Here is a 16,100-nt window from a genome sequence, read left to right on the forward strand (position 1 = left end):
AAAGGTTAACTACTCTATTCAATCTATTCAATACACAACAACAGGGGGTGTTACTGTGTATTGAACAGATGAGTTTACTATCAATAGAGTGCTGTCATGTGGGCGACATTTACATAACTAATGGGGTATTCGGTTCATTATGTAAATCACAGTAACAGTGGCCGACATGACAGTAGCTACAGAAGTTACAGAACGGTTGCTAAATGTCTTGAACGTGATCTGACACCGTGATGTCATGTAAACGCTGTATTACAATACCCAAAATCGGTCATTCCAGCATGGCGATGTTACCGTGAAATTGGTGACCTGCTGAAATAGGTCATATAACACATCATATAACGTCAGTGTCCATTCCATACGTAAATCTTTGCTGTTTGTTTATTAGCACTTATAGCAGTCTAACCTAGCGGTATTTAGGCCATGTGTCAAAGACAAGAAGTCCACAAGATGATCAGTGATCACATATTTCGTCAGGTCACCAATTTCACCGTAACACTGCCGTGTCATGTCACACGCACACACACGCACACGCACACACACACACACACACACACACACACACACACACACACACACACACACACACACACACACACACACGCACACAACACCACGCTACGAGGCTGATGTAAATAAATAATTCCATTGATCTGCAGTGGCATGCAGTGGTGGTTCAGGTTCAACAATCAAGACTCATATTTTCTCCTCTAAACGTAACATATGTGTCACTTGAATTTAAACAAAAATAATAACTATAGCAAAAATCCAAAAATAAACACAAGAAACCAATTTGTTACTTCGGGCGCGTTCGGAAATACCGCACCGGAGCACACTCGTGCGATATTTCCGAACGCACCCTGGTGGAAATCCCCCCCGACGCCTGGTGAGAAGTCAGTTGACATTTAAACCGACCAATCAACGAGCAGCGACAGCCCAACAGTCAACCAATCAATGACAGGAACGAGCACACGTTGGGGGCGGGCTGCAGATAAAAAGCCGAGTCCCACGGTCTGAACCTCAGATGCATTGAATCCTAAACAGATACAGTCGCATCTACCAACCCGCTTAACAGCACCATTACCAGTTACCAGTGCCACCACCTGCTCAACAGCCACAGACATCACTTGCCGACCACCATCACACAGTAGGATACATCGACAACCACGAAAGGAACCAGTGTTTATCTTGCATCGTGCTAATATTGTTGCGTTTTCTCTTCAACAGTGAGTTTTGTGCTTGGGGTAAGGGCCGGGGAAGGGGGAACGAACGGTCTGTTACCGTTGCCGCCTGTCGGTATCGCTGCGTACGTAGATAACTTCTTCTGTAGTTGTGTTTTTTCAAATACGTTTGTAAGCATTTGGGCTGTCTGTATCGTCGTCGATAACGTCTGTATAGTGTTTTTCAAATACATTTGTAAGTATTTGGGTTGTATCTCGTTGCTCGAAAACGTCTGTAGTTTTTTTTTTCAAATACGTTTGTAAGGATTTGGGCTGTCGGTATCGTCTGTAGTTGTGGTTTTCATAAACGTTTGAAAGCATTTAGGCTGTCGGTAGCCGTTGTAGCCTAGCTTCAATTGTTTTTTGCACCGTCAGGTTCCCGTCTTAATTATTTCCGTTGTACTGTGTTTCAAACTTGAGTTAGCTACATTTACAAGTTAACTCAAATTGTGGCTCGGCCATTACATTTTGAATCAAACTATAACAACATAGCTGCAGTCATTCAACACCGTGTCTCTTAAAGACCAGACCTAAGCTAACCACTTAATAATACTCATTGTTAGATCTGTTATTTTTTTGTTGTTGACATTTCTCTTTCTCTTGTACAACTCTCAGCTCTCTGTCTCTCCACAGTCACAGAGCAGGACCTCTGTCTCTCTCCCCCCACAGGCACAGCAGCACCTCTCTCTCAGTCTCTCCACAGGCACAGAGGACCTCTGTCTCTCTCCCCCCACAGGAACAGCAGCACCTCTCTCTCAGTTCTCTCTCTCTCTCCACAGGCAGAAAGCAGCACCTCTCTCTCTCTCTCTACAGAATGGAGCAGTATCGCATCAGGTTGATCAACGAGCCGGCTGTCTCTGGACGTGCAGGTAAGTTCAGGGCTCTTTCCAGAAGGGTGGTAGACGTCCGCGTGGACAACCTGGTGAACCGTGCCCTGACCGCTGACGACTTCGCCATCATCACAGCGTGCGTCCCTGAACTGTACCGCCAGTTCAACGAGGTAAGTGACGTTTCCTCACTAGTAGTAGTTGAGAAGCAGCTGCTCAGACCCCCGAAGGATGTCACACCCGTTGTTGAGGAGAGACCCTGTGCATGCTACTTTGACCAGCGTACTAATGAGTGGAGGCCGGTGCTTCCTTGGTATGACCGTCGTAGAAAGCAGTGGAGACCAGCTTTTATCCGTAAAGTCACCCGGTGTCTCTGTAAGCGCTATGTCCCCAGTACTAAGACGTGGGTGCTAGTCCGCCCTCCCACGCAACCAAAAGCCGTGGTGACTACCCAGAGCAACGTTCTCTTCCAGGAGTTCTCTGGTTCCCTGGTGACTCCGTCCCACCCTGACACCCTAACGCCCCCCTTCAGGTGTTGGAACGCCCGCTGTGGCAGCCGTTATGACCTCGTGGAGGTGAACGGTCAGCAGCTGGGCAGAGTCATCTCTGGTGTCTCCGCCACATGGGAGCTGGGCGGAAGGCCAGTCCAAAGGCAGTGGAGAGTGACTGTCTATAGGTCAGACGGACAGATGCAGCTGTCCGTGTTCTGTAGCTTCCCTGAAACGGTAAGGAGGCGTATAGTCTTTAGTGACGGGCCAGAAGTGACTGAAGAGGGGGGGGTGAAGAGGAAGACCGATGTCGATGATATTGGTCGCATCGACAGAGGCCCTCCTCGAAGCAAGATGGGTCTAAGACTGTAACTCAGACAGACCTGGGGTGCGCTGGTCATTGTAGCAGCTGCATGCACAGGGTCTTTCCTTTCCTACGGGGGTGCATCAAGTTGATCAAGGAGCCGTCTATCTCTGGACATGCAGCTAAGTTGAGGGCCAGACATTTTTATTTCATACCTTACACTTATAGAATTGTGTGGATTAATACGGAATGCTTTTAGTAGTACTTCATGAGAGGATCGACCAGGTAAGTGACCTTTCCTAGACGACAAGCAGCTCTTAAGGACCTCTGGTACAGGTTGGTTTGGTGCCTTTTCAGCAGGAAGTGGATCTTGGAGGCATAGATCTTGTTCCTCCACATGTGCTAGGCCTCACAGAGAAACTTGACACTGTCTCTCTACTCTATAGGGTTTAACTTTTAACATCAAGTAATAATAGTCGCAAAGAAAACTAATAAATAAAAACCCCTCTCTCCACAGAGCAGCAGAATGGAGCAGTATTCTGACCAGTATTGCATCAACAAAAAAAAGTAATGTCGTGCCTGTCTGTTTTCTGCACTAACTGTCTAGTTTGTCCACAGGTTTCTACTGACGGGAGTCCTGCGTGATGATCGTCACCAGTCAGTTGGCCTCGTGTCTGGTGGGCTAGCTTGAGGTGCCCTTCAACCCTGTGATGGTCACTGGCCTTGGCGTCTTGTGTGGCCAGGCTCTAGGTTGCGTCTTGCAACGTCTGTCTATGGGGCGTCTGGGTGTGGTAAGAGGTAAAGTACTCGCCCACCACTGCAGCATTAATTGCGGTGCCTCCAACTTGGCCTGGCGCTCCATCAAACACAATTGGCCGTGTTTACGGGTGGGAACTTAATCTGGCATGGATCAAGTGACCGTCCCTTTTGCTGCACTGCAGAAGCTACTTGCAAGTGTGTATGGGAGGATTCACACAGTAGTTTATACCTCCCCAGCTGTGGGGCTGGTGCTGCCAGCAACAGGGACTCAAGGACACTTGGGGCAATTGGGAATTGGCGATGACTAAATTGGTCTCCTTCCATGGATTGACGCCTTGACGTGGCGGAGGAGCTTATGTATTTCTTACCCAGAGAGCATGTCATGGCAGTTACATGCCCGACAGCTCAAACGGTAAGAGATCAACTAAGGACAATCCGTAGATAGAACAAACCTGTGTTACAGAAATCACCACAAGGGTATATGAGATACCACCGTGGAGCATGCTAGGAGGTGTGGTGGTGGGAGATCTCTACAACACACTGAGCAGGGACCCCAGGTAAATCACACACACACTACTTTTCTCAAGTAGTTTCATCTATTTTTTTCGTTTTTCAGCCCACCGTGTTTGGAGACGTCAATGACAACCTGACCATCGCTGGGGAGGATTCCACGATCCGGCGTAGAATCACATTTTTATTTCATACCATACACATATAGAATTGTGTGGATTAATACAGAATGCTTTTATTGTACTTTCATGAGAGGATTACAGTTTGAGTAAAGTTTAAGCACTTGAACGAGATAATTTGATTGTATTTTAAGGTTAGGCACTTGGAGCCAGTTGCACCACCTCACACCTCACTAAACTTAGTCTTGTTATAGCTTAATGGCTTGACAAAGCCATGTTTAGACCTGAGGATGATTCTACAAATGCCTTCTAAATCCTGACAGTTTTCTGAAAAACCCATATTTCTATGTCAGTGGTTCTCAAACTATTTCATGTCAAGGACCCCCAGAATTATCTGTAATTGGCCGCCGACCCCATCTGAAAACTATGTAGTTCCAGGGACACCCACAGAAGGCAACGGTTTGAATTAAAAACATTCGCTCTGAAAGAACATATAGTCAAAGATTTGCGCCCACTTTCATGATTTTTTCTAAAATAGCAGATCTACAAGCTCTTAAGTGCGGCAGATCTGCTATTTTTCAATAGTACAATATAATGCTTAAAACACCAAAATGTGTTAATGGGAAATCCTCTGTCAATTTCTTCAAGAGTGTACACTCTGAGGCACAGACACAAGGGTCTATTCGTTAAAAAGAAATCACACCCGTGTGAAGTGAGGGGCGCTCTTATCATTATACATCATCACATGTAACAACTGAATTTATGTGATTGGTTAGCCGATTTGCTAGTCTACACATGTAAATTTTCCCTTCATTATCAATGGCATTTAATGTGTGTTGCCACAAATCATATTTGGCGGACATCCTTTCATTGAACTGATGTGATTGGTTAGCCGATTTGCTTGTATACATATCGTTGCTGTCGGGAGGAAACCTCATAACTCAATTTTTTTAGGTTTGTGATTTTCTTTTTGTGGCATAAATCAGTGCTTTTGAACACCCTTTACTTCTGTGTTTCGAAAATATTGAACCAATTGAAAGTAGTAAAATGTGTTTTGGACAAAACCTCTTAACTCCATTGGACCCTCAAAATGTCTGCTAAAGCAACTAACTCCACCACCTCTCATGGAAGTAATTGACAATATATAAAGTTACAACACCAACTTTGAGGAGGCTGTATTGCTTTGTTTTAAAAATATATGTGGTTTTCTTCCTGAAAAATGAACATTTTGTAGTTATGACAGCAGTTGCGACGTAAATCATCCCTTCATTGTCAATGGCATTTAATGTTTGCCACAAATTTACGTCATATTTGGCGGACAATCGGACATATGACCTAATTTCTCCTTTCATTGTCAATGGCAAATGAGACGTGGGGACAAAAGCTGTATATAGGAGGGGCTAGTCAGTGCACCTCAAAAACACTGACAGATCTAAGCAAGACTTTAATCTACATCCAGGGGTAATATGCTGTACATGTCTGAAGACACCTTGTTAAGGTTAGAGGTTTGGAATTAATAGTCACATTATTGTTATATATTACAAATGGATATTTACAGATTATAGACCATGCATTGAAGGAAGCATGAAACATCACCCAACTTTCTTCCCACTATTGGGCTAATCTACCAGAATGCTGCTGCTTGTGCCACATGCATCCTGCTGGTCCACTGTCCAGTCCTGGCTGATCCACACATCCAGAGGAGCAGTGAGTCTCACTACAACCTTTGGTTCAGGTTAAGTGTCAACCTACCCAACATTAAATTGCATTATGTTGTATATTCACAGCGTTACATGGGCAATATAGTGTTAGTATGTTTGGCCATGATGAGCATGTAACAGCGGCAAGGAGAAAACTTCCCCTTAAAGAAACCTCAAGCAGAAACATGCGTCTGGCATGGTGTGGAAGAGAGAGCTGGTTTAGCTCTGCTTGCATATGATCTCTACAATGTTCTAAAGACCTGAGGCCGATTAACATTGTATTTGGCCACAAACCCCCATCTCAAAATATTTTGTTCCAGGGACCTCCAGAAGCAAAGATTTGAGTTAAAAATGTTCAAATTGTTTTCAAATAGCAGATCTACAAGCTCATAGCTTGGCACAAAGTGACACATTAGGACCTTGAATATCTGCTATTTTTTTTAATTAACAAAGTATAAAATATGACTGATGCAAATCTAAAATGAAAGATGCTTTTCTGGTTTTAATGGGTTATAGCTTCCCACAAAAGGGACTGAGGATGGTAAAAGACAGATGGGAAGAGTGAATTATTTAACCATTTGCACCCTAGCGTCCATAATAGGCGAACATTCAGGAAAACTAGCAGATCTACAAGCTCACAGAGGCATCACAAAAGGCCTGTGAGCTTGTAGATTGGCTACCCCGGTCAACGAAGTGTAATTATGCTTCAAGTGGTTAATGAGTGTGGTACTACCGTCTTCACTGGGACCTGTCCTTTTACTGTATAAAATGTACGTTATTACAATGAGATTTCCATAAAAAAACACGTTTTATTTATATTCACTTTGGAATGACATAATTAAAATTCTTGAAGTGCATATTCATGTATAAAGTGGCAAAACCATGTACGGATAAGATAAATTGCAGGTGACTATATTGTACACAGCATAATCACTCTTCTCTGTACATGTACCTGTGTAAAAATCTGAAAATGTAGGCTCACAAGTTGCTACGACAGTATATTCCTTTAAAACTAGGAAGGATATTTGTATTCAAAGTTAATGCTCTTGCAAGACTACAAGACTTTAAAGTAATGAGCAGATCTATAGATGTCAACACTTAAAACTCTGTGAAAACAACATGTACAGGACTGCATTAAAAAAAACATACAAAGAAGGAAAGGTATCCCCAATAGCAGAAACATCTTCAGCTATTTCCATAATATTCTGGAGCCATCAAAATACATTTGTGTTGCTCCATCTAACGCAATGTTGTTAAAAAGGGAATACCACTAAAATGAATAATTAAAATAGGCTATGCATATGGCTTAGGGCAGTCATATGAGTATTAGTCAACTAAAAAACTTCTAAAGAACAGAAAACCAAACTCATCTGTGTCAAGGAGACATTACATAAAATATTTTAAAGCGTTTGAGCAAGTGTGCAGACTAAATTTGTTATGTTTGCTTCTCTATATAGCTGACTGTATATCTACTGTGAGACTTCATACATCAGCAAACTTCTGGTTTATGACTTCGGTGACTGTCCTAAGGCCGAGCAATATCATATTTAAAAGCTAATATGCAGTGGCATTCCCCTTTTCAATGAATGATAACATTGCAACATTAACATTTATTTTCTTATCTCACTGACTCCTCCTCCAGGAAGAGCGTCGTCATGGAGTTCCCAACATTCCAGCCAGCGCTTGGACTCAGGAACGCTTCCCCTTTCAGTCACTTGACCTCATCATGCAGACACGGAAGATGTCCTACAGCTCTGAGCGCAGTACTAAATTCCGACCAGTCATTGGTCCGACAACGACAACCTATACCTCAAACCCTAACCATAACCGCAAGCACGGAGCAGTGCATATGTATTCATAGTGAAACAGTTGTCAACTCAACCCTCGTTACTAGTCAATACTGTTCACTGCAGTTTTTTTTTTTAAGTTCCAATTCTGACATCTACTGTACCTTAAATTATGTTTTGGATTTAGCTGCCACCCACCCGCCCGCCCCCTCTAAAATCCTTTCATGTGATAGTAGCGTCCCCACATTGATACATTCACATCACATCATTTTGTCTCTTACCCTTTGACAGGGACTAGTGATAATGTGGAGAGTATATCTAGGAGAGAAACTCTCACTTCCATTGAGAACAGGTCTCACGTCTTCCAGAATCCGTCAAAGTGACGTCCTGTCCTTCCCCCTTCGGTTCAAATGTGATATGGAAAAGGCCTGTGGAATGAGGCGAGCTTCGTGTGACAAGCACGACGAACGACATGCAAACAATGTGGAAAAGCTGCACGGCATGTCAATTGCCTCCTCAAGACCGGATACATACAACATAGAAAGCAGTTCATAGTACCACTTATACAGTAGCTAACCCAACCCCCCCCCCCCTGCCAGAAGGAGCAGGAAAGGGTCTCTTATGTCTGTAATGCATATCCTTCCATCCTAAGAGCATGGGGTCCTTCCGCCACACTTCAGTCTGGGCCCAAGTACTCTACATTCTCCGCCGACGGGACGTGTCCGTTGGTGTGGCTCTTAAAGGTGGGAGTGAAGTCCTGCTGATAGTCTGGGTTGTCTATACTGTTCTGGGGCTGGTATTTCTGAGCTGAACCGTGGAGCGTTCCGTTGGAGGTGGGCGACAGAGCGGCGGGCGCATGGCGGACGTCGTTCAGGTACTCGGGCGGCGAGGTGTCGTTCCTGAAACAGTTCAGGTACTCCGACTCCGTGTCGTCCGAAGAGACTGTGGGCAGTATGCAGCGCGGCGGCCCGGGCTGCTGATAGACGGGGTTCAGCATGTCTGACGTTCCGTTCTGGTTCATGTAGTCTGAAAGAAATCGACGACGAGAAGCCAGTCAGCCAGATGACAAACGGATGCAAGCCAGTAAAAGCCATAAGGGTAGTCGGAATAAACCATGGTAGAAGTCCTGGTGCTCGTGCATAGCTCAAGGGGTTGGCATAGCATTTCTCTCTGACAGGGTTAAGATTGGTTTCTATTTTTTGGGTACTAGAGCATTTAAAAAAAAATTGAGGGGCACTAGCCCCGCTCCTGTACACGGGTTTAATGTTTGTCTTGTCTAGATAAACATTAATTTAAAAACGCCATTGACAATGGACAGAGTTTTGTTTTGTCTCCAACACAAACATTAAATGCCATTAACCCATTCTGACCTGAGATCAGATTCATACGAGGTTTCCACTGGACACACACTGGTCTGATTAACCCATTCTGACCTGAGATCAGATTCTAAAAATGTCAGTCGATTTTTTCAAAAATAGCAGACCTACAAGCTCGTAGCGCGCCACTCGGTGGCGCGCTATGAGCTTGTAGATCTGCTATTTTTCAATAGCTAAAACAACACGATGCTAACACCAAAATGGGTTCCCATTCAGAATGGGTTAACAATGAACACAAGTTTGTTTTGTCTGTCACTGAGCAAAAAAGGAAAACCTCAGCCAAAAAGACTGCTATTTTGTGATGTTAAATTGATGTCATATGTGATGTTGGTAAAGCGCCCCTCACTTCACACGGGTGTGATTCTTTAAATAAATGCAATCCCCAAATTGGAAAATGCTACTTTAACAATGGAGGCTGTGCATCAGAGCTCATAATCACTAATATATATGTCCACTAGATGTCCCTCTCGCTCACTACATGACTTGGAAAGAAGTGGTGTTCTATTGAGAATTACATCACTTGACTCAAATGAGTCAGCTGAGATTGAGTGAAGGAAAACAATTGAATGTCCGCACACGATATATGTCAAGAACTTGAGAAAAGCCCAGGGGCAAAATGTTGTTTGTTAGGTTGAAATAAAGAGGACGGGGAGCAGACATATATTATGTTTGGACATTCCATTTTTGTTCTTCATTTGATCATTTTTTTGGGTCCTTTTTGAAGTTGAAAGATACTTGCCTGGAGCTGGCTGGAAGGCCTGGTCGAGATTCTTGTCTGTGGGATCAGGAATGTACCTGAGAACCACACTTCCTTCTCTCCCTGGGAATCCATTCTGTCAGGAATAAGATGGTATTAAAATTAATATGTACTGTGTGACTCCCTCTTAAAATGCTAGACACAAGGGTCAGTTTCCTTGAATATTATATTGTACAAGATTAACATTGTCCTACCGTTAAGCCATTTCTGCCGTGGTATGTCCCGATGCTACTGTTTAGGCTCTGCAACATAAAATACACAAAACTTTCAATGACACGTCTCAAGAAAGGAAGGTCAAGTGGATTCACTCGCGCATGTCGAGCAGATCCCCCATTCGTTATAACGGACAACTGTTGTTATGTACTTTAGTTTTCGACTTTTGTTGTGATTTTGTAAATGTGCACAGACCAAAGAAACCAAGCGAGCAAAGGAAACAAGAGTGACAGCTGTGGCAATGCAATTACTTTGAACAAGAGCAGGAAACTGAACACGCTGAGTAGGCAGCCATCTGTAAAACTCTCTAGCGCCGCAGAACACAATGGTATTAGAAAAACAGGCTCATTCTGAGCTATACGCCCCCCCTTTCTGTGCGGCGACTTTATAACAAGTGATTCCGCCTGCAAAGGCAATCAAACTTGAAAGTCGAAAATGGCCTAAGCAGGCTTTCAGCGACAGGCATGGAGCCCAGATAGAAATGCCGGACCTACGCTTGGCCTTCTTCAACCAAAACCTGAAGTGAAATGGAGGATGTGAACTATTTTTTTCTTCTCATTTCGATTCGCTATTAATCATCAAAAAAGGCCCCTGGGAGGAAAACGTGGGAGATGGAGGGGAAGATGATGGGGGGGGGAGAGGGGTTGGCAAGATGAAGAAGAGCCATGATGGTGAGAGTTTAGCCCATTCTGACCTGAGATCAAAAAATGTCTTCTACATCCTGACAGTTTTCTGAAAAAGCCGTTTCTATGTCAGTCGCTCTTTGATTGTTTTCAAAAATAGCAGACCTACAAGCTCGTAGCGCGCCACTCGGTGGCGCGCTATGAGCTTGTAGATCTGCTATTTTTCAATAGCTAAAGTGTAACATAATGCTAACACCAAAAGGGGTTCCCGCGCCCAAAATGGGTTAACTGGATGGGGCTGACAGCAGGCGTTCTGTTTCAGGCCAGACTTCAGCCTATAAGTTCTACTCCATGTACTGTCACTCGCCGACAAGGACAGATTCTCAAGCTAGTAACAATGCGTCGTATCAGTTCTTGTCGGCAAGCAACACTGTCACACTACGGAGCATATGAGGCTTTCCACATACGTTGGACCTTCAATTCAAGTCAATTAGTTCCCCCCCCCCCCCCCCCCCCTCTTCAATTTACGTAAGCCAGTGATCAATTTCACTATAATGGCAAAAGGGAGCTGGCTCTGGTTCTAAACTAACCATGCATCAGCATGACAGTGGACCTACAGATCGGGCTGTTTGTTTGGGTCTAGGCCAATGTGTTCAGCTTCTGCGGTTGAGGAAGAAACTTAAATGCTGCCGACGAGCTAAAATGCCTCATTAAATGTCCAGCTTCAATCTAATGCAGCTGAATATACACTATCTACACACAGGCTGAGGCAGCAATAAAAGTTTGCCCCGTAAAAAAAGCAAGTGATAAAATTGAGGTTGTGGGTTCTGGACTCGGTTGCAACGATGTCGTCTTGTGCACGTTTTCACTATACTGTGTAGGTTCCTGTTGAAATCCATATGTGATTAAAATACGTACCCGGGCCACAGCTGGCAAATGTGCCCCTGTCTGAGTGTCTCATAAACTAGGGGCTGTGGACTGGAATTTAGTTGACACAAAACTCCAAGTATGCTTTCTTCTGACTGAAATTAAAGGCCTAATCTATTGCTGCAGATAGCTCCTCCGGCTGAAACTCTTAATTACTCAGAGGCTTACTTGCGTTTGCATTGTGGTTTATTAGATTTGGTCGTTTCTCTCTGAAATGTATTGCCAGTACATTTGACATAGTAGTCAAGATTGACAACGTGCGACATGTGTGCATTTTTAGATTTCGCTTTGATATGCCAGACCTGCATTTGACTGATGGCTCAATTAAATCAAATCAAATATATACAAATATGGTAAATGGTGCATTTATATAGCGCCTTTATCCAAGGCGCTTTACATAGATTGTGCATTACATTCACCCATTCATACACCGATTGCGGCGGAAGCCATGCAAGGTACCAACCAGCACATCGGGAGCAATTGGGGGTTCAGTGTCTTGCCCTAGGACACTTCGACATGTAGACAGGAGGAGCCGGGATTCGAACCGCCGACCCATGGATCATTGGACGACCTGCTCTACCTCTTGAGCCACAGTCGCCCCGGCAATATAAAAGATCTCACGTCAAACTACTGAAAGACAAGGGACCCCAAGGGTCTATACTCTGTCTATGCTATACACTGTGTGACCCGAAACCAACACAAACTATATTATTATACCATTCAGGACGGGAACCCCTTTTGGTGTTTCAAGCATTATCTTATACTTTAGCTATTTTTTTAAATCGTGAAAATGTGGCGCAAATTTGGAATATATATTCTTTCAGAGCGAAAGTCTTTAACTCAAATCTTCGCTTCTGGGGAGGTCCCTGGAACAACATATTTTGAGATGGGGGGTCAGAGGCCAAATACATATAATTCTAGGGGTCCTTGACATGAAATAGCTTGAGAACCACTGACAGAAACATAGGGTTTTTCAGAAAACTGTCAGGATTTAGAAGACATTTTGTAGAATCGAGCTCAGGTCTAAATGGGTTATTAGTACAGAACTTTGCGCTGTGCTGTGAGCTTACCGCCGAGTGGAGGAGTGGCGTGCGGGAGGTGCTGGGGCTGTTGAAGAAGCCATGCTGGGGCACCAGGTACTCGTCTGCATCCACGGCGTCCTCCATGTCCTCGCCACTGATGAGGCTGCGGTACAGTTTGGTGTCTGAAGGACTCGGCAGGTGCATCCGGTCATCGCCCTGCAACGGAAATACAGTAAGGTACTATAATGGGACTGCACTGCATGAATCTAATCATACGAAATAAACTGTGTATGTTCTAATTTAAGGCACTGTTTCCCAAACGGTGGGTCAGGAGGAGTCCCATTTTATGGGTCGCAAACACATTTTTATGGGTCCCTTGATTTCTTTTGTTTCCTACATTTTGTTTTGAATTATTCTTAATATTTCAAAAACCTTTTCAAAAAACAGTTAAAAAAAATCATTTTGTTTTCATGAATTCAACCCAGTAATTTCAGGAAGATAATAAAACCTAAGAATTTCCATAAGGCGCTTTGCGCCGCATTGTGAGCTTGAAGATCTGCTATTTTCACTAGTTTGTGTCCCGAAATGTTCTCTTTTGGGGTCACAGGCTAAAAAGTTGGGGAACTGTTCTAAGGTCAACCTTAGATTTGAGTTAAAAACCTTCGCTCCGAATGAATATTATATTCCAAATCTGCGACACATTTTCACGATTTTTCCAAAATAGCAGCTCTACAAGCTCATAGCGCGGCACTGAGTGCCACGCTACGAGCTTGTAGATCTATTTTCCAATAGCTAAAGTATAACATAATGCTTAAAACACCAAAAGGGGTTCCCGTCCTGAATGGTATAATATAGTTTGTCTTTGTTTAGTTTCTAAGGCTGGCAAAATGATACCTGAATGACGAGGTAACGGGAAGGATCTCGCGCCATCTTTGTGAACTCTGCCATCAGCTCCCGGAAACGAGGTCTGCTGTCCGCGTCGATCATCCAACCTATAAAGACATGACACCGATCTTATTATCCTACATGTGGTCTACACTCTACAGAGTAGCAGCAACGACGCTCTTTCTGGCGTGCGGACGTCTTTCGACAGACTTCCACCGAAACTCACATTTCACCATAATCATGTAGACGTCTATGGTACAGATGGGCGGCTGAGGCAGCCGCTCCCCTTTCTCCAGGACCCCGGCGATCTCGCTGGCCGGAATGCCGTCGTAGGGCTTGCTCCCGAACGTCATCAGCTCCCAGACGGTCACGCCTATAAAAAAGGGAGACAATATGGTGTAGTAGTCGTGTAGCTCACTGCTGGTACTTTAACCCATTTTGACCTGAGATCAGATTCTAAAAATGTCTCCTACATCCTGACAGTTTTCTGAAAAAACTATGTTTCTATGTCAGTCGTTCTTCGATTTTTCAAAAATAGCAGACCTACAAGCTCGTAGCGCGCCACTCGGTGGCACGCTATGAGCTTGTAGATCTGCTATTTTTCAATAGCACCAGAAGGGGTTCTCGCCCCAAAACGGGTTAACACTATCTTTGTCACGAACGCGGGATCCCCGTTTTTCTCTCCACCACCCGCCTCAGCCTGCCAGAACGTGAAAATCCGTCTTTCTTTAATTTAATTTAATCCAGTAATTAAAACTTATATATTTGTCCTTTTTTTCTGCTCGAAATGAGACAACCCATGCGCAACAACAACAACAGCTACGCGTCAGATACACGTCCTAATTAGTCATTACTTCTTTGGTTTTACACGCATTCTTCTGGCACTGGCTCCACTTTTTCCTCTAGAGGGCTAGCATGAGCTATGCATGTGTTAAACTCCCAGCATGCCAGAATCCAAGGTGAGGAGTGGGCGCCCGCTGGCCTAGTGGTCCAGGCGCATGCCACATAATAGGCTCTTTGCCTGACGGCGCGCCGCATGTTTGAGTCCCGTTCACGACGACCTTTGCTGCGTGTCTCTCCCTTCTCTCTCTCTCCCTCTTTCCTGTCTATCTTCACTTGATACTATCAATAAAGGCAGGAAAGCCAAAAACAAATCTTAAAAAACTAAAAAAAAATAATCCAAGGTGAAGAGTGAGGACTTGACTACCTTGAACTCTAGCATGGGAAGAAAAAAAAATGACAAAGCGACAGAAATGTAGGTTTTCCTGAAATATCCCACAATATCAACATGGCTGAAGCTATGAGGAGTTGGCTGAGGCAGAAGGAGTGGGAGCTGAGCAGGATACTCTACTGAGAAGGGAAAGAGGCCTGTCACGCTGCCAGAACCTTGCTTGATGTGTTTGCCTTGTTGAGCGGAAGGTATGATCAAACCCCCAGGAAAAAAAGAAGAAAGGGGTTTTGGAGGCTGGCCCACAGACAGGAGCGCTGTGTGTGTGTGTGTGTGTGTGTGTGTGTGTGTGAGAATAATGAAGGTATTTATTACATGTGTGTTTCTGAATTGGAAATATTGTTTATGTGAGCTTCTGAAGTGATATTGCCCACCTGAGATTTGCTCTTGTATAGGTTTTTATTATAGAACTTGTGTCTTACAATCCCAGATGCTAGTAAAACGCTATTCCTTACTCCGCTAGTCCGCGTGGACTTATCATTTTGACGACTGTGGTAGTACTGGATCCAGCAACAATATTTTTTTGTATCTGAAGTTACAAAACGTTACAAGGACTCCCGCACATTTCCTTCGTCACATGCTGTTAAAGCACTTGAGCGAAAATAAATATGTCTCCGACACACACCTGTCACCGCAAGTGCACTCTGGGTGCAAAGGACTGACTGTTCTATATGTCTGACATTGTGCAAGCTTTGAAGTGCATTCTTAATTTCTGGGACACATGAATGTATGGTGACAATTAGAACAGAACATGTTAAGAAAGACTTGTGTCACTCACCATAGCTCCATACGTCACTCTGGTGTGTGTATGTCCTGTTCAGGATAGATTCAAGTGCCATCCATTTGATCGGTACCTGTGCAAAGGTGGAGATTTATGAACTATACAGTAGAGAGATTGGCCCAAATGTGTCCGCTATTATGTTAAGGCGGAAATGCCTGCAGTAGACGCGAAGGAGAATGACATTCCCTACTTTGAAATGGGATGCTTAACAAATTAGCCAAATGATAATAAACCATGCGAATCACATTACTCGTAGAACATCTAATCTAAATTAAAACCAGCAATGTAGTGATGAACACAGTTTTAAGCCATGGAGCAAATTTGATTCCTTTTACAGTAAAGGTCCACTGCACAAAGAGTGCATTTTTCGGATTCTTAGCTGCGTTTCTCCATCGGGTTTTCCGACAAAACGGGTCCAGTGTGCAACCACCTTAAAGGGACACTTCACCCTTTTTGCTAAAAAATATATGTTAATGACGTTTAGAAGATTTAGAAAACTTTCCTGCGGGTCTTTATGTGTGTAATATGTGGTTTTAGATATTTTAGATTCTAGCAGTGAGCCCAGTGTACCTTCCTG

At 43.9% G+C, this 16,100-nt stretch overlaps 1 protein-coding gene across 1 annotated transcript in view; it reads right to left on the reverse strand.

The window, feature by feature from the left end:
* Window positions 1-6,726: 6,726 nt before the first annotated feature.
* egfra (epidermal growth factor receptor a (erythroblastic leukemia viral (v-erb-b) oncogene homolog, avian)) overlaps window positions 6,727-16,100 on the reverse strand; it is a 66,253-nt gene continuing 56,879 nt past the window's right edge. The window contains exons 22-28 of the mRNA XM_083781857.1: window positions 15,521-15,596; window positions 13,741-13,887; window positions 13,524-13,621; window positions 12,678-12,845; window positions 10,039-10,086; window positions 9,827-9,920; window positions 6,727-8,737 (exon numbers count right to left, since the gene is read on the reverse strand). Coding sequence (XP_083637983.1) covers window positions 8,388-8,737; window positions 9,827-9,920; window positions 10,039-10,086; window positions 12,678-12,845; window positions 13,524-13,621; window positions 13,741-13,887; window positions 15,521-15,596 — 981 coding nt within the window. The 3' untranslated portion in view covers window positions 6,727-8,387. The remainder of the gene's footprint in view (window positions 8,738-9,826; window positions 9,921-10,038; window positions 10,087-12,677; window positions 12,846-13,523; window positions 13,622-13,740; window positions 13,888-15,520; window positions 15,597-16,100) is intronic.

The sequence above is a fragment of the Protomyctophum parallelum genome, assembly GCF_964188405.1.
Source record: "Protomyctophum parallelum genome assembly, chromosome: 14".
Classification (NCBI taxonomy): domain Eukaryota; kingdom Metazoa; phylum Chordata; class Actinopteri; order Myctophiformes; family Myctophidae; genus Protomyctophum; species Protomyctophum parallelum.